At 36.4% G+C, this 18,379-nt stretch overlaps 1 protein-coding gene across 1 annotated transcript in view; it reads right to left on the reverse strand.

The window, feature by feature from the left end:
* Nucleotides 1–2,969: 2,969 nt before the first annotated feature.
* Nucleotides 2,970–18,379, reverse strand: part of RASGRP1 (RAS guanyl releasing protein 1) — a 37,283-nt gene continuing 21,873 nt past the window's right edge. The window contains exons 7-17 of the mRNA XM_064424139.1: nucleotides 16,494–16,667; nucleotides 15,655–15,771; nucleotides 13,675–13,950; nucleotides 12,419–12,499; nucleotides 11,673–11,777; nucleotides 11,260–11,369; nucleotides 10,475–10,619; nucleotides 9,719–9,755; nucleotides 9,013–9,159; nucleotides 7,421–7,794; nucleotides 2,970–6,076 (exon numbers count right to left, since the gene is read on the reverse strand). Coding sequence (XP_064280209.1) covers nucleotides 5,942–6,076; nucleotides 7,421–7,794; nucleotides 9,013–9,159; nucleotides 9,719–9,755; nucleotides 10,475–10,619; nucleotides 11,260–11,369; nucleotides 11,673–11,777; nucleotides 12,419–12,499; nucleotides 13,675–13,950; nucleotides 15,655–15,771; nucleotides 16,494–16,667 — 1,701 coding nt within the window. The 3' untranslated portion in view covers nucleotides 2,970–5,941. The remainder of the gene's footprint in view (nucleotides 6,077–7,420; nucleotides 7,795–9,012; nucleotides 9,160–9,718; nucleotides 9,756–10,474; nucleotides 10,620–11,259; nucleotides 11,370–11,672; nucleotides 11,778–12,418; nucleotides 12,500–13,674; nucleotides 13,951–15,654; nucleotides 15,772–16,493; nucleotides 16,668–18,379) is intronic.

Here is an 18,379-nt window from a genome sequence, read left to right on the forward strand (position 1 = left end):
AATTCATGTGTATATCCTTGTGTATCAGCTTTGAGACACAAAGTTGGAATAAGCTGAGCTTTATAAAAAACATGACATTTCTTCTCACCTTTTTTTCTTTCCTCTTGTTTGTTTTTTTTTTAATTATTCTCTTCTCCCTTGCCTGCTCTTTGTTTGGGAATCTGTCTGGTTAGTAACAAGACACCTCATGCAGCAGTTGCCTTTTCTCAGTGATTTCTCTCTCTGCCAACCTAAAACAAGCCCTGTCTTGACATGGTATGGGTGCCTTCTCCCTCACACACAGTTAGTCTAGAAGGAGTTAGCTGACACACCATCGTGGCTGTAAATATATGTAGACAGGAATTAAATTTAGCATTGTCACTTGAAGAAGTCAGTTTCTGCTGCCCAGTATCTTTTAGATCTGCCATGTTGTGAGGCCGCTCCTGAGAACAGAGGTAGGAAGGGGATGCTGCCTGACTATGTTCTCATGACAGCGTTTATCAGGGTCAGGTCACTACAGAGAGATTCAGGAAGGCATCTGATTATCCTGGTGTGTCTGATGATGAAATAGCACAGCTGGCTTCAAGCACTTGTAATTGTAGGTGTAACTGTATGTTAAACTTTAGGATTTGATTTTGGATTTATGTTCCTCAGTTATAAGCTCTTTCTGCACAAATTTCCTGTTGGTGTTCACTGGTATGTTTTAAAGAATTTTTTTTACCTTCGTAAACACACATATCATGCCCTGTTTCATTGGCAACTTCATGCATGAATGTAAAGTTCTGTTCCAAATCAAATTACTATCTTTCAAAAGCTTTTCTTCTGTTATTTCCTCTCTCATCAGTTTGCTTGAGAATGCTGCTTCTAATGTATGATATATATGGCTTTACCCAGGCTTTAGGGTCGCAGCAGGTGCCTGACAAAAAGAAGCAGAAGTTTTGCTTCCTGTAACATGTTAGCTGGGATGTGAACTTCTGCAATAATGGCTTAATGTCACCCGACTCCTAGCACTGTAGTTCCTTTGCCAAATTTTTTCCATGCTTCTTACTGGCCAAAGCTCTTGGCAGCCTCTGTAGTCGTTATGGAGAGACCCCTCATGGGTCACGTGGGAGCACAGTATTGGTTCTCTGGATGCTGTGCTTGGTTTTTGCCTAATGCTCTGGAACAGCTCCCAGACCAATGACATTCCAAATGAGACTGCTGGCCTTGGAGCAAAGTGTTGGTCAGCAAAGGAATAGAGCAGCTTTTCAACAACCAAAGCCTTAAGATTAAATTCTGTTTGCTCATCCCAGTGTTTCTTTTTGCTATAAGTAATCAGCAGTCGAGCATGTGGCTTCATCAAGGAACTACACCTGGAAAAACAAACAACTTATCTATGCTTAAAGGTTTCATTAGTCTTAGGATGCAAGCTTGCAGCAGTTTAGTTGGATTGTTGTAACTACAGATGTGATGTGCCTTGGTGTTTTTATACTCATCAGTCTATCCTGTTTGTTAGTAGGCAGGACAGTTCTGAATGAAGTAAATCATCAAGTGAAGCAGGTACATGCCCACTTCAATTCTAACAGTTAAATTATTTCAATATCTTATTTCAGTTAGGTGTATGTAGATCATATAAAACATGGAAATACAAATAGGCTGGAGATTTTCTTTTTTAATCCATTTCAGTCTTTCTTCAGTAACTTCAAAATGTGAAGCCAGTAGTTAAAAAATAAAGTAAGCACCACCATATTTTATGGAGGTATCCTTTGCTGTCCTTTTGTCAGAATGTATGCTTTTATTTCTCAAACAATGCAATAACACCATGAAAGTAATTGATTTAAACCTCAAGTTTTGTCCTGAAAAAAACATATTTTCAAAAATTCTGTTGTAAGTAAAAGATTTTCATATATATGTTGGTGAACATTTTTGTGTTTATTTGCATTTAATGAATACCTAAGTTAATACGGTTTTGTTTGTTGAAGATCTGAAAAAAAAGGTTGGGGATTTTTTTCAGGAATTGAGAGACGCTTTTGTCAACAGCTGTAAACTGAGGAATAAAGCACTGTATTTGAAATTATTTGCATCATCTGTGTGTATTGTGATTTGGATCCACTATCATATGTTCCTCCTTTGTGAGAAAGAATTCCTGCTGGTGATTTACAATAATGGTGAAACTTACTTTTTATGGTAATGGAAATAACATGTATTTTGACCAAAATGAGAAGGCAATAGATACCTTGCCTGTTAAAATTTTTCTATAAAGCTATGTCACAAGTCTGGGATTTTGTCTGGGATTACTAAAGAATCTCAGTTACATTTTACCTTACTGAAAAAAAAATTTAAAATCATAGTGATCTATATGATCACTGTTTTTGTCTTTTTGTAAACTAAAGAAATACCCTCCAATTACTTCTCAAGTTTTATTTTATTACTTTTGATAGTTATGAAAAAAACCCCACAACTTGTTTTACCTAAGAATGTAGAGCAGATTTGCCATGCAAACAGGAGTTTCACCTCTTCTTGTCTTCCCTGACATGACTGAAGAAAACAGAATGGATGCCCATTTCCCCATATAAAAACCAGTTTGGGCTGTGCCAGTTTGAAGTTTACTATAAGGTAAATAGGAGGTCTTTAGGGTGCTACAGTTCTGCCTGTGCAACAGGCAGCATTAGCAGACACAACAAAAGCTTTGCTTAAACTTGGCTACTGTGCTGTGAAATCTTTTCAAAATTAGCATTCTTAACAAAAGTGAGAGAATATGATACTAAAGATGGATGCTTTGTAATACTTGGAATAGTGAGTAACAGCACAGTGTTTTTACTGTGTCAGCCACTAAAATACCAAATAATCTGCAAATACCTAGCTTCCTAAGTTTTCCCAGGCACCATTCCAAGGCTCAGAGAAGGTGAGCTGGTCTAAGACACTGGTACTAGGTTAATGCTGCAGAAGGGTCTCAGGTAACAGGCAAGAAAGATGAGTATAGCTTGTATAGATTTCTCTGAGATACAAAATCAGAGGCAGCATGAAATGCAATTTTAATATTTTTCTATTATAAATATTAAACGAAAATCTTAACAATTTATATAAAATATTTACAATCTGTACAGTTTTTCAATCTTCTCAGCATTAAACTTTAAGTTGCCATAGAGATCAGTTACAACAAACTAACAGATGCAGCTAGAACAAAAACGTATTTCCAAAACATGAGCTAATCTAAAAGCAATTGCATTTAACCTGAATATAAACAGTAGCCCTGCCTTTCTTAATTATGATATTACTCAATCTATTTACTTTTATCTTTAAACAACCTGAATTCACGCTTAAAAAATAAACAGGGAATGGCGCTTGTTCTTTCTGCCTTCATGTAAGTAGAGCTGGACCTAGAGAAAGAAGAGGTGAGTGTTTCCATTTGACTTAGCCATGACAAGATAAGTTGCACTATCACTATTTGATAACATGACTTCTAAACAGCACTTCTAATTGTGTCTCTTTTTCCTAACATAGAGCAGCTTGAAGATTAACACAAAGGCAAGTCATTTTTTCTGCGTAGCATTGTCAGTTTTAACAGTTTCCCTGTAGTCAGGTTCCGCTGTTAAGTCTTTCATGCAGGAAAAAGAACATCCCAAAAGAAAAGAAGGGACTAAGAGCACTTCAGAGAAAGAGCGGGGAAAAGAAAAAAAAAAAAAAAAAAGGGTGGGGGGGGGTTGGGTGAGGAAGGAGGAGATAATTGTTAAGGGCTTTGGGCAAACAGAACCTGAAGGTACTTAAAAAGCTCTGAAGTTATCCAGGTATCAACTGACTTCTTTGAAGCAGGAAGTTTTCAGCACACATGAAGCACTGCACACTTGTTCTGCAAGACATTCCTGCATACAGATCCCTTTTAAATCTTTCAGATTGAACAAGCAAACTTTACAGAGAAACTTTTAAGTTATTTAGGACTGTACAAATCTGTGGTCATAACTCACTTTGGAGTATTAAGTACCTAGTTACACAGTAGCCTTTGGGCCAGCTGCTGATAGTAGGGAATTTTCCTTTAAATTACAAGGTTTTTTTCATGATCACCACATTCCATCATAGACAAAGTATATGTATATACACAAATTCTATTCAAACCCACAGTTTAGACCACCAGTGAGCACTTAGCTTGGCTGTACAACAAGATTTATGAGTCTTAGCTGCTCCTCTGGGGCATTTTTTAAATATGTGAAAATATATTCCACTTTTTATCTTGTTTAATAGTTGTAGAAACAAACTTTTATTTGTTGAATGCCTATTAGAAATACACCTTGCTGTAGTTCCCTGAATAGAGGACAAAATCAAGAAGCTCACAGAAAATGGGCAAACCAAGGGTGCAGACATGACCTGACAGCCATTCTGATTGCTTCACTGACCAAAGTGCAATTCCACGTTACTTGTTAATAATTCAGGTTTAGTGTATGAGTTCAAAAAGCTGCACAGAGCTGGTTTTTTCCTATGCATTTCAGTTATTTACAGTAATGTTACAGAAAATCTACTACTGCTACTACTCCTTCCCTCCATTTGTTTTTACTTATACATGAAGTTGCAAGCACAATCCAATTTCCAAGCAATTTTGAATCACTAAACTGGCAAGTACTTTCAAATTAATTTTATAAACAAAGCATTCATATACTTGATAATGACTGTAAATTGTGGATGGAATGTGTCTTTCTGCCACTTTGAACACAAAGCACAGATGCTATTGTCATTGACTGAATTTCAATCTATAATGGAACTGGTAACTTAGAAGTGTTGAGCATTAAGTGGACTTTGTTTATGGCGTTTGTATGTGTGATGACAAATACATAGCTCTACATGTACAGATCTCTTGGAATGCAAATGGAATTTTCTAATCAGCTATTTTGACAAGTAGATTTATCAGTAACTTGAAAGACTATTTTCTCTTAACAATATATACACTTTGTGTCTTTAAGTTACCTCCGTTGCACCATTTACTATACAAAATTTACAGACATAGGAGCACACTCATCTTGACTCTTAATGTAAAGTGCATGTGAAATCTAGGAGAGAGAAAATGGAGAAATCTTGTTAGGAGCTCAAAATACAGTAGCTATTGCACAGGGCTTGCTGTACAGTTTCCCTCGTAATATGGCTCTAAAGATTCTGCTCAACAATGGCAACAATCTACTTTGACATGAGAGAAATAAAATCAACCTTGTCCCATATCTACCGTATGTGGACAACAAGTTACTCCTTAAGCCAAATAAGGGGAATTAAATCTTCCAAGTTATGGCATGAAAGCAGTATTCAATGCCAAGTCTATAGTCTCACTTCTGTTACTTTAATAAAGGTAAGTGTTTGAGCAGCAGAACTTTTAAAGCTCTGAAAGATGTTTTAAAAATTTGTCAGTTTATCTTAAAGTGTATGGATCAATCAAATATCATTAGCTTAGCTACTTTAATTTTCTTGTTAAATTTTTGGAATTAAATGTGACTGTTCACTTCATGTTTTTAATTTGTTTCAGCTCCAAGAAGGAATTGTTTTTCTTAATATAGGTTTTCTACAGTTTTAACTTACTCAGCTTTATCACACATTTGTTTCTATAAAACTGAGTTGGGCCAAATTTGAGGTGACCCAGTCTTATATCTACTTTGTCAGAAGATCTGTACAGTAAGGCATGCTGCTGGCAGCCAAGTAAGTCACTGGGAAATCAATATGGTCTTCAACGTGAACAGAGACTTCAGCAACACTCTCATTCCTTTTAAAAGCAAACCCAGAAGATACTATTTCCATTGCACAGATAATGATAAATTACCTTACAAGGTCAAAATTATTTTATACATTTGGGAGTGCATGTTTAAAAGGGAAATGTGTTGAGTAAAGAGAACATTTCTTCTTAATATCCTTCAGATTCTCTCTCCAGTTCACTTGGTAAGCAGCTTTATCACAGCCTCTCTTTCAGTCTTACATTTTTCCATTCCATAGGAGATTTTCCTCTCATCTGCTAGGAGCAGTCTCTGTGTTGTAGACTGTCAACTACATGGTTTCTTTTCTGGATTGTGAGAGATTCAATTGTTTTGTGTGCCTGTTCCAGCTGGATCTTTAAACCTTCATTGTCTGCCTTTAGAATATTCCTTTCCTAAAGAAACAAGAAAAAAAAGGTAATTGTATTTTATAGTGCAATTTTTTGAGGACTGTCTGGTTTATTTAGGTTGAGTGCCATAAAAATAAATTGGTGTAGCTCTCAAAAGAACCAGTAACTTATCTGAGTATTTCCACAGTCCCTGCTCTACCCTTTGTGTACGCTCTGACAACTTTCCACCAGCTGGTATCTGAGTCATGTCCACAACCTGCACTTATCCACCCCCCACTGCACCTCTCATAACAACAGCAGTCTGGGGAAACAACAACACAGGTCACACTTTACCACTCCACTGCTGCAGACACTGATGTACCAGAAGCCATTCATTCATAACATCATCTGCTGTTTAGTAATTGAGGTCAGAAGGAGGGAGAAAGGACAAGTGTAAATTACAGGGCTCACATGAATGGGACATTTTAAAGAATGCTTTTTTAGAAGTTATATCTATGCTTCACATCCTTGTTGTATTGAATGTACTGTTGATTGAAAGGGAAGTGGTTTGTACTGGAAGATTGTCTTAATCTTTGTCTTAATAAACCACTCTTTGATATAACATGAGTTCACTTTATCAGCACCAAAGGATATTTTTAAAGTTACAGTCATCACTGAAAGATTAGACTGTGGTCCTAGAAGAGTGATAAATATTGAGTAAAAAGTATGAAAGTAAGTCTTTGTTCCTCATAATTATAGCTGGATCCATCCCTTATTTGCACCTTTGGAATTGTAATGGTCTCTTTAACCTGTCTGGAGAGGTGTTTGTACAAACCTGAATTTGGGCCATGTTTGAGGTGACACAGTGTTATGAACAGCTATTTTGTCAGAACACTTTAGAGTAAGCTGAGACACAACAGGGCTGATGCAGGTGAAATGTAGCAAGAAGCATCACGTCTGTTCACAGCAATATTTCTTGGTGGTCCTTACACTTGTCAGTTGAACAAAAGAAGAGCTCCCTACCCTCTCAGCTCCACATATCCTGTCATTTGGGGTAGCAGAGGCCACCAAAATCAAGAAGAAATTCAGAACTATGTTCCTCATTTTGTGAAGTAACATTCTGAGTGATTGGATTATGTTCACATTCTAGAATACACAGGGATCAGTGTGGGCATAACAACAGCTTTGAAGCCCTATACTAGAACTAAAATTTAGCATTTAAATGAAGCATTGCTGGAAGTTAAAGTGGCTAAGACTTTATTATGCTATTCATGGATTGTTTAATTGCAATTAAATTGGGAATTAATTACACTGGAGTAAAGTGACACCTTTCCACCCAGCCACTCCCCACACATCAACCACTTGACCATACTGTTGTGTAAAACAGAATTTGTTCCATCATGTATGTACCTGCTCAAGTTCCTGGTATGAGGGTTTGCAGCTGTGATGCTCCTCCTTCATCTTCTGGCTGGAGTCCTTGTTTTCCCATTTAACAAATGCCTTTCTGCGGCCTAGAATTGGGCTTGGAAATGTGGATGCTGGAGCTGCCTGGAGATAAGGATTTTCTGGCATCCTGTGTTCTTTCTTCTCTCTCCGCTTACGAGATACATCACCAGCCAGCAGTACAGGATCAGTCTGTGTACTTTTATGAATCACAGCTGGTTTCAGTCTCACTGAGATTTTTTGAGCTGAGGAACCCATGAGCATAATGGTTCGATCCTTGCTGTCTTCACTGTGCTCCACTACTTCTCCATTAGGAAAGGTGAATGATCCTTCTTCTTGTCCTTTAAAATATATATGGTCAATTAAGGCAAGATCTTCTCCCAGAAAAGGAGAAACAGGAGGCATGGTAATTAAACATTATTTTAATAAATAAAGCATTTATTCCTTACTGATTTTACACTCACTGCTCTCCAAAATAGGTGTCATTAGAAGTTTCTCAATGTTTTGTCCCATGAAACAACTATTAGCCCTGTCTCAGTAACACAGATATGGATCAGTAAGAAGAAACAGGTGTGGCATCAAGGTCAGCTTGAGAAAAACTTTGATATGGGTAAGAGGTGGTTATTACGTAGTGCTGCAGTCATTTCAGACACAATCACAGAGGTGCACGTAGTATCAAGAGAAATGGGCTGCACTGAGCTCTACAGATGTGCTAACAGGAAGGCTAAGGTGGAATCCAGCAGTATGAGTCTTAAATATAACACAAAAGATTGATAATCAGAGTGGAAGCAGATTTGAAGGACATTAAATACAGGCAAAGAGCAGGAAAGAAATTCAAAAAGAGTGAATATGCAAAGAGTTGGAATGTCAAAATCAAAATAGAAACAGAAGTAGCCTAGTGTTTTTCAAGGACAACATTCCTTCTTTGGAAGCCTGCACAGTAATACACAGAAAGAAAATGTTATACAGTTTGTTTGATATAAGGAGAGAAGAACAGAGAGGTGCAGATTTTTCATTTCCAATTCTGCAGAAGATGGACAGATGGACAGGAGTTAAGAGATCCAGCTACTGAAGTGGAAAAAATAAAGACAATTAGCTGTTGGTTTTCTTAGCACACAGATACATAGGAAAACTGGCTTTAAAACTCCACATTAAAATTTGAGTCAGAATTGTAACAGTGCTGTAGTCAATGTTATAACTTGCTAAAAATCAAGACTTGCTTGTCACAAAGTGAGAGAGTTAAGGAAGCCTGTTAGCTCTTCATGTCACATGGCATCTAGATCTCATGAGAGTCTGGCAGAAGATTTACTCATTATTTGGTGGAATGTGTGCACCATACATTGTGTAGTGTGACAAGAGATGTGGAAAGGGACTCCAACCTTAGTCTAGAGCAGGAATGGTGTTACTTGATACAAGCTAATATACACCTGTTTCTACTTTCCATGGAGATAAAACCCTGCAGTTAACGCACAAAACCTAAAAGGATGGTGTACAACAGGTTTAAAGGAAAAAGCAGCAAAGAAAGGAAAGATTATCTACATATTATGGTCTTTTCTCACCATGGAATTGTTCTTTAACTCCTACTGGGCAGAGGCTTGAAGCAAGCGCAGATGTTGGGCTGCTGTCTGCAACTGAAGTTTTGGGTCTTCTCTTGCACTCTATCACAACCAGGTCTTTGCATTGCTTGTGACAGTTCATCCCACAGTCTGTAAACAAGACAACGTTTACATGATTCAGTGGCTCTGGTGTAGCACCTAAGGTAGCTCTGACACACTGCCCTCCTGGGAAGCAAGCAGCCTTCTTTGGTGTTCTCTATGTGCATTACCTGTAACACAACATCCCTTTGCTATACATGCCTAAAACTCCTTTTCATTATGAAAGTGCAAAATGGCACCATTCAGTCACAAAAGTGCTCTGACTGTAGCAGCTGCAGAGCAAGCTGATACCTGTATGAGGAAGAAAACTGCAAAATAAATGTTAGGAATGTGCTGCACAACATTCACAGAGTCGTGATGTTTGTGTCCAAGGACCTGTTCACAAATCCTCTGAATTCAGTTATGTCTTGCAAAGCATTAGAGCTGTCAGTTACAAGTTCCTTCATCTCTGCATTTCTTCTGTCATACTATTCTTGAATCAGTCCTGTCCTCCCTGGGAGGTCAGATTAAATGGGTCCATAGATATAGCCCTGGATCTCAGGATGATCACAGGTTTTTGTCATTCCCTATAAATTATGGGTTAAAATTAACAAAGTATAAAGTACTTTACCTTTGCATCTGTATCCTTGTTTAATGACTCCCCATAGCTGAAATTCAAACAAACAAAAAGCCTATGTATTAATAAATTTTTCTGCATGTTTGATACCCCCAGATAAAAAATACACTAAAAGCTCCACTCTTTTCTAAGATCTGAGCACTTGCAGAATATCTTGCTTTCCTACACTTCTAATCATAATGTCAAAATAGATCTATTTACCCCTTTAGCATAAGGTAAATAGAATATTTTATGTGTCTCAATGACAAACAAAGTATCTTGAACTAGTCTAGTGAATACATCAGCAGATCTGGCAGTTCCTTGAAAAGCTGTGGAGCTGGAGTAGATGGAGAATTCTGCTGTCTCAGCACCCTTGTCTGATCTCACCAATCGCTGAATGGCAGATTGGTAGGATTTTATAACAGTTTTGTTAAACCTTCTGTGCCACAGGCAGAGGCAAGTGATGTCTGTATCAATTCTGTAACATGAATTCTAGCAGCCCCAAGGAGTGGAAGGCTCTGCATTTGGAAGTCTTGCCTGAGACTGGTTTTGGTGACATAACCAAACCCCACAAGGTATGAACCATGTTTAAACATATTGGCACTGCCAAGAGGGGAGTAAAGGGTACCTTAAACATCTACAGAGGCAGAAGTCTGGTGTTCACTGATGTTTTATATAGATCCATTTCTGTATATGACACAAGGCAATTCTGAGATAAGAAAAGCATAATTCCAAAGAAAGTTAACATAATTTACTAAAAAGTAAGCTTACAAATCCAGCACAGTTGTCGCAGAAAGTGGGCCTTAAGTAAGTGGTCTCTTGGAAGTTGTGAGCAAAACCAAGTCCTAATTTGGAATAGATTGAGCTAGCCCTCATAAAGTAAGCTGTTATTTCATCCCTGCTAATCAGACCTTCCCTGGAAATAAACAAGAAAAGTTGTTTGTGAGACATAGATTTTGTTAAATGCATAAGGAGAATTAAACATTTTTTCTTCACATTTTATAATAGCAATAGTTTAATGCACAAAAAACTAAAGTGATCTCAGCAATCTTGCCAACTGTTTCCAAAGTATATAGAAGCTTATCTACACACTTAAACTGCAGACTGACAGGATAAATGGAATATCTGCATATGTGATGCAGATATTCTCTGTATAAACCTCTGAATAATCACTACTGTATTTTTCTATGCTCTAATATGTTAAGAAAAATGTTCCTGATTTTATCAAAATATATATTTGCCAATTCTCTGTTTTTAAGAAACAGTTTTATCATAGGAAAATTCTTTAGCAGTATATACTGAACATAATTTGAAAAATGTTTATTTTTCTATTGTCTGTTTTTCCTTCTAAATGAGCTTGGATACCACTGCTGTAAGCCCAACGAAGATGTCATTCACAAAACGTTTAGAAGATGCTTTTGTCAGTTATGTTTTCACTTCTGTCTGTGCCTGAAGAGGATGCTTTTAACACCCTAATGATAAAATACAATTTAAACACAAAACCCCTTAAATGTCTCCCAAAATAGATGCTACAAAGTTGATAAGATGGTACTCACCAGTCCTTAGCCATTACACAAAACGAGAATGGGAAACTGGCAGCAATCTTTTCAAATTCTTCCTGGGAAATGTATCCGTCCTGATCGTGGTCATAATTCTTAAAGACAGACTGTGCAAGGTAACAGCATAATAGTTTATAATGAGGATGGTCTCAATTACCACTTTAGAAAGCCTCCTCATTATTTATGGATTTCCTCTCCCATCTTCTCACAGTGTCTATTAAACAGTGCAACAGTTTGACTGCAGTTTTTTGCTTGAGATTAAAAAAGCATTATTGTTTCTTGGTTTGCAGCAAAACATAGGTAAGTCAACACAGGCTGGACTAAAACCCATCCCCATATTTTCTCATACCTTGAGATTAAGGCTATAAAGATTTACAATAATATGAAATATACTGGCCAACCTTACTTACATCTACCATTCTCTGAACGTGTTTGCTGATGGTTTTTGGATCAGGTTTTGGGGCCACTCCTGAGGCCCAGTCTGCAACTACTGGTGGTTTGGAAGGTGTCATAGGCTGAAAAAAAATCAGAAATATCACATTAGTGCCACATGGAAAGATTTTCAGTATTACATTTCTTCCATTTGTGACAGTGGACTATGTGACACAGGACTGCAGAAATGACCTGTTGGACCCAACATTGTTCTTTTGATAACTACATGGCGCTTAAGCTCTTCCTTGAATTGTTCAAAAGAGCAGTCATTCCTTAAATTGTCACAGTTCACTGACAGCCCTGTAAAATCACCATCTTTTCCATATTAATAAAACAAGAACAAAACCACCACATAACACTCACGTGTTTCATAATTTGAATAATATAAGAATTCTCCATTTGAATAAAATAGTATCAACTGCCAAGATTAAGACTGATGTCATGTCTCTATACAGCAACTTCATTTGTCTTTGTGTTCATATTATAAAACCTGATACAGTGTAAACTCTGCCATATATTCCATCTTAAACTTCATCATCAACCAAACAATTTGTACTTTAATAGATTTCACTCACTCAACAAAGCTAAAATGTTTTCAATTTAGCATATAATAAAATACTAAATGGAATGGAAGAGATAAAATTTTCCTTTTAAAAATCCTGGTTTTAAATTACAATCACTCATAAAAGCCTTCCTTTTGTTAAGAATCTGTAAAGGCCCTTACAGCAGCTCGGTGACTTCGTGGCTCTCGTGCATATGAAAGTTCATAAATTTCATCTTCTGTGTAGTAAAGATCAAGGGACAGCTGAAAACAAACACATTAGTTTAATCCCAGAACAGTCACTACTACTTTATAAACTTGCTGCTGGAGTGCACTCATATTTTTTGGTGCATTATTTATTAATTTTGATTACACCTAGAAAAGAAATGAACTTGAGCTGCACAAGCATTCACAATGATTTGAAATGTGTCCAACTCTACATTACAGACTGTTATTGCCATTATCTGGAAATCTGTAACAGGGAGTATTGGTAGTTCAGAAGCTCCTGCATTGAAATGAATTATTTCTTCTCATTTATATCCTGTCATATACACCTGCATGAAATTATGACCAAAGTTCTAAATATTTGTAATAGCTGTTTTTATTAGAAGAAAAAAATACTTGGAATAATTTCAAACAAAACATTTAAAACAAATAGCAGGAAGAAGTAAGTTCACCATTTCACATAGCTGTATTTCAGACTTTGGGCATGTGTGCTTAATCTCACACAAGGTGTTGCCAGACAGAACAAATAACGTCAGGCACATAAGTATTTTCATCTATTAGCTTTTTTATCTATTAGCTTTTTCCAGGGCTTGTAACCAGAAAGTGGAAGCAGACTACCTGGTTTTTCCAAGATGAAATACTTGTTAAGGCCAAACAAAACTGGGAAACAAGAAAGGAAGATTTACTTCTTTTAATTGAAGGTAGTGTTTTAACTAACTAGTAGAAGCCAAAACTATAGCTTTAACAATTACCTAGGTAGTATCAATTTTAGTAGCATGGCACTGATTAGATATGACTGGGAGTGAAATACATCAACTACATTTGACTAATGTTTATGTCAGTTCCTTAAGTACCAGAAGAGACTAGGCTAGAAATGCAATATCTTGAGGGACTGAACTTTTGTGTGGTTTTGTTGTCAGCACAAGGAATCTGCCTTACTGACAGTACAGAGAGTAATACAGTGAAGCAGAAATAAACATTTCCTTCCCTTATAGAAATAATTTGAAGCATACTGCTGAAAGGCACCTCTACCCTTGCTGCCACATAAATCATCATCAATTTTTTCTCTTCTATTTCTGTACATTTCCCCTTTGGGGAAAAAATTACAATCTTATGTATTGAGAATTAATTAATTAGCGGAATTCTCTGTTTAGTTATTTGATAGGTATATGGCATTTTTAATTGGATGTATTTATCTTATCTAACATACTTACTGTAAGCAAGTGAACAAGGTCCATATTAGCCTCCAGGGGAAGTGGCATTTCCTGGAGTTGTATCAGCTCATCTATGTGGTTATACAGAGAATACAGTTTGTACACATTAATCTTTTTGTCCTCCAAGTAGTCTGGCATGCCCTCATAAAGGGATATCAAGTCTTTCAGGTGGACCCCAAGGATTGGGATCTTAAAGTTACTGCACTCATTATAGGCACGTCGGTAACTATCATAATTTCTGTAAGACGAAAGCAATTCTGTCATTTCATTAAACACCTAAAAATAAAAAGAAAACAAAAAAAATCAGCACTAGTTACTGTTTCTGTTTTTGTCACACAGCACAAGAACTTCCCATATTATCGTTAAGGAATTTACTCACAAGTCTTGAAAAAAATTTTAAAACTTTGAATGAAATCTAGGTATTCTAGATTTCCTATACCCATAAATTAGGTACTAATATGTAATTATAGATGGTTAATGTATAGCCTAATCTATAACTCTGGTCTCCTTATGCTCCCCATTTAGTCAAATGAAAAGAAATATGATTCTCTTGAATCAGGGGGATCTGAATGCAGTCAATGTGTAAGCACAGCACAAGCTCTGACATTCATAAGAACAGCCATTTTCACACTCAGATGTGGAATGCATTCCCTGACTTTCAGGACAACAGCTGGAACTGCTGGAGAGATCCTGGCAGTGAAATCCTGTGCTGTGCCATGATCCCATCATGGTGTGATCAGAAGTCATACTATGGTTCAAGGTGGCATGTCTTTTAAAGAATTTTTTTCCATGGAAATTAATTAGAAACAGTATCTTGGGTTTTGTTTTTTTTTTATAAAGGCCAAATTAATATTCAGTCTAGCAGTATAAATATTTCCCTTGTTGAAAATTATACAGGTACAAAGTTGACTCATTAACATGATAGAAGCAATGGACTAAGGTTTTCTCTGGGAAATTCCTGTCGAAGTTCTCCATTTGTAACCTTTACAAACTGTTTGATGTAGTTAAACCTCGAAGTGTGTTTCAAGTCACTAATTACCAGACTTTTACCTGCTTTCTATTAGCACCTGTATACAATTTCATTAAACAAAAAGTTATTCAAATGATGTGCACACATGCAGACCTTAAAATGACAAAATTTGAAAAACATGTTTCTAAAATAAGCCCTCTAACTGATTTTATAGATTCTGATAGCTGTAAGCATTTCCAGTGGGAGGTCACATTTCAGATCCTTACTCCAGGTATGCACTGTTCATTTAGGTTGATCATACTGTGATCAAAACAGGCTCATTAGATACCTTCATGGACTCTTTCAGGCCCAAAAGGAAGAAAGTATCTTATTCTCTTAAGAAGTCTCTTAAGAAGCCACATGACTGCTTAAGCAGCATTGCTAAAAATATACCTTCCTTCCGTTTTTAATAGCTTTCATTGATATTTCACAAAAATTTAACAGGAAATTTAAATAGATTCCTAACAATCCACCATACTATGTCTGCATTAGGGTTAAATTTGTTCAAGTCTAAATTAAATAAAACCAGCCAAATGGAAAAATCAGATGAACAAAATAAGTCCTTTCACTCAAAGTGCAGTGCTCTGTGCTAGCATTTTACAGATTAAGGATGATCAATGTTACTACAGAAGACAACAGTTTGGTTTTCAAGTGTTCTAGGATCCAATTCTCTGTTTTCACATCTGAATATTATTCTGTACTACTGCATGTAGATGAAAATGCAGCTCATGACATCTGAGACTGAAACCTTAGAGAATCTATACAAGTCTTGAAGAAAGGTGGGGTTGTAAGAAGTGTAGGAGTAACTGGTGATGTAGAGATGAAATAATCAATAAAAACTCTTCAAAACCAAAGAAATTTTTGTTCTCTTTTTCCATCTTATCCAATGAAGTAAGATTACTTTTAATGTGTGCAGTGACAAAAAAGTTAAAGGTTCTCTTATTTGTAAAACTTAGAGAAGCAATACTAACCTTAATTACATCATGAGGAACACATGAGCTTGTTTCCTTGAGCCTGGAAATGGAACTGTGACACAGACCTCCTATCACTGCCATTAATGTGTTGAAATTCTGCAGCTGGTGGAGCTTCTGTGTTCACATTCAAAAAAAAAAATACAGATAAATTAAAGGTTCAGGTTGTTCAGTGTGCACACCCAAATTTTAATTTCCTCTTTTGTCTTCCTCTGAAGCCTTACAAGTTTGTGCCATTTGACTTCATGTATTTTGATGATGAGCTGTGATTTTATTGAGTGTAACATGAACTTACTCTACTGTTATTAAAACAAATATTAGATTTTCAGATACAGTAAGTCTTAAAAGTACTTTCTCAGTACTTCCCCTTCGTCTCACAGTCTACCACAAGTAGGAAACATTGCCTATTATCTTGGTTATGACTGCAGTTGAATTAGTATGCAAAGAATACAAACAGAACCATAGCTCTCCTTTTATCCAGAAAGGTGTTTCTAGTGAATGCTTCTAATTACAGCCAAAGCCATCAGAGTCGCTCATGCTTTGGAAAGCTTCACAGCCACAGCTGGGAATCTCACATGCTGATTCAAAAGCAAGTCTAGCTTTGCAGTGAAAATAATTTCTTCAGAATGAACATGAGAAAGTGCTGGTGACAATGACAGTAATATCTGAACACTTGTAAGACAGCACACACACAGAAATGCACATGTGGTGTGTATGGACCAGGAGACCAGTGCCAGCACTCCCAGCTCACCCTACAGCAGTAGGATGGGAAGAGCAGAAAAAAGGGCTGCGTAAGAGAAAAGCAAAATAAACACCAAACATGCTGGATTTTAACTGACCTGTGCAACATGGATAAACTTGATGAACACTTCAGCCCGAAGCTGTGGTGTTGGTCTGCTGAGAACCATTAGCTGCACCCACTGAGAGATACCATTGCAAAGAGAAATTGATCTTTCCATTGTTGGGTTCTCTTTCACACAACTATTCACAATGTAGTTCTGATAGTCTGAGAACTTAAACAAATAAAAGAAGCGTAAATGAAAACTCATGTAGTTTCATATGCCTCATGATCTGTGTGTGGACAGAGGTCTGTTTTGCAAATGAAATATAAACTATATCTTTTATACCTGAATTATCCATAAAACTGAAATATTTCCTTTGTAAAAGCTTTGTTAAGTTCAAAACAGGGGCTTCCACTAATTGAATTAACTGAAAGCTTCTTTTTGCCATATCTCAGAAGTCTTGGCTCTTATAAACCCCAGGATGAGTAGAACTGGGGCTTTCCTCCCAGCCTCAGTGGCTTCATAGATTCATTGACTTCTATTGAGAAGGTTAAACACAACTTAAATTGTAACCTAATAACTCAGTAACAGTTTAAAGGAGTTCAGTGTCCAGTTTATGTATTCTGTAGCTGGGGCACACTTCTGAATTAAGCTACACTAATACAAAAAGCAAGTTCAATGGGATTAATATGAAACTGAGATATGACCATTAAGAGTAAGGGCTGCAGATTCCTTAATACTTTTAATACAGCTTGTGAGGTTCTCTTATTTAATCAAGGCAATCTAAAATTGTTCAGTAGATACCTGTAACACATGTATTTTTTAAGCAATTCTTACATTAAGACTAAAAAGAAGAAATAATTTGCTTTTGTTGACTCAATTTTTATCCATTCTGTTGATTTATCCATTAACAAAAATACACAATAATTTGAATCATCAGAAAATGTGACAAGGGATTTTTACATCCATTCTTTACTATGACCACTAACATCTTACCAAAACCACTCACAGGGTGGGACATGCATTCCTTTCCACAGGAGTATGTGGAATAGCACTGATCTTTAAGCAAATGTCAAGCTGTTGTTTGTTTCTTACTCTCCCCCTCTCACCTTCTTGCAACTTTATAATATTTTTCCATCTGTTTAATAAGAATTATTAGCACTTTAAAAGTAGATGACAGCAGATACCTCTAGATTTGTCCTTATTAAATTAAAAATTGAAGAAATATTAGTAATAATTAGAGCTGTCTCTGAGATTACACAGTACTTACATTACAATTACTCTTTGAATTTTGAACCTAGCCAAGTTTTGCTGGATCTTGAAATTTAAGCAACTACTCTATACAGAGAGATAATTTTTAAGGTCTGACTACATAATTATGAACTTCACAGAAGTTTCAGTACAACTATGAATCAGTTTTTGTTTTTTTTTCTCAGCAGTCATCTCCTTCAGAAAAGTTTTTTTTAAATGCTGAAAAAATGAATCTCTAAAATGCTACTTGAAAGTTTTGAGTTAATTGTGGTACACAAATTTCCTGAGGTGAACTGTAACAAGCTTGTTAGTGGCAGATACACTAAAGTAGTTTATGTATTTAAATATTGCAAGAGTCTGATATTGTGATGACTAACTTAAGAGCCTCAACAGGAATCCAGAATCCAGATTCTTACAAAAAAGACTGTGGCCTCCCTGTACTTCATGACTAAAGATTAAAATACTTTCCAAGCACCAGCATGCCTTCAGTCCTTACTCTGTGAACACCACTCCTTGCATTTTCATTTGCTGCAAGATGGATGGTATCTCATGGAAGATTTTGCTGTATGCTGTGTATGTGATCAAATATTCCCTTCTGACTTTTAAATGCCCAAGCCTTTAAATTTCAGGGACTAATAACACAGCTGGTCATTTTCAATCTTTCTCCTGGTATATGATTCCATATTAGAATA

This window comes from Passer domesticus, chromosome 6 (assembly GCF_036417665.1).
Source record: "Passer domesticus isolate bPasDom1 chromosome 6, bPasDom1.hap1, whole genome shotgun sequence".
NCBI classification, from domain to species: Eukaryota; Metazoa; Chordata; class Aves; order Passeriformes; family Passeridae; genus Passer; species Passer domesticus.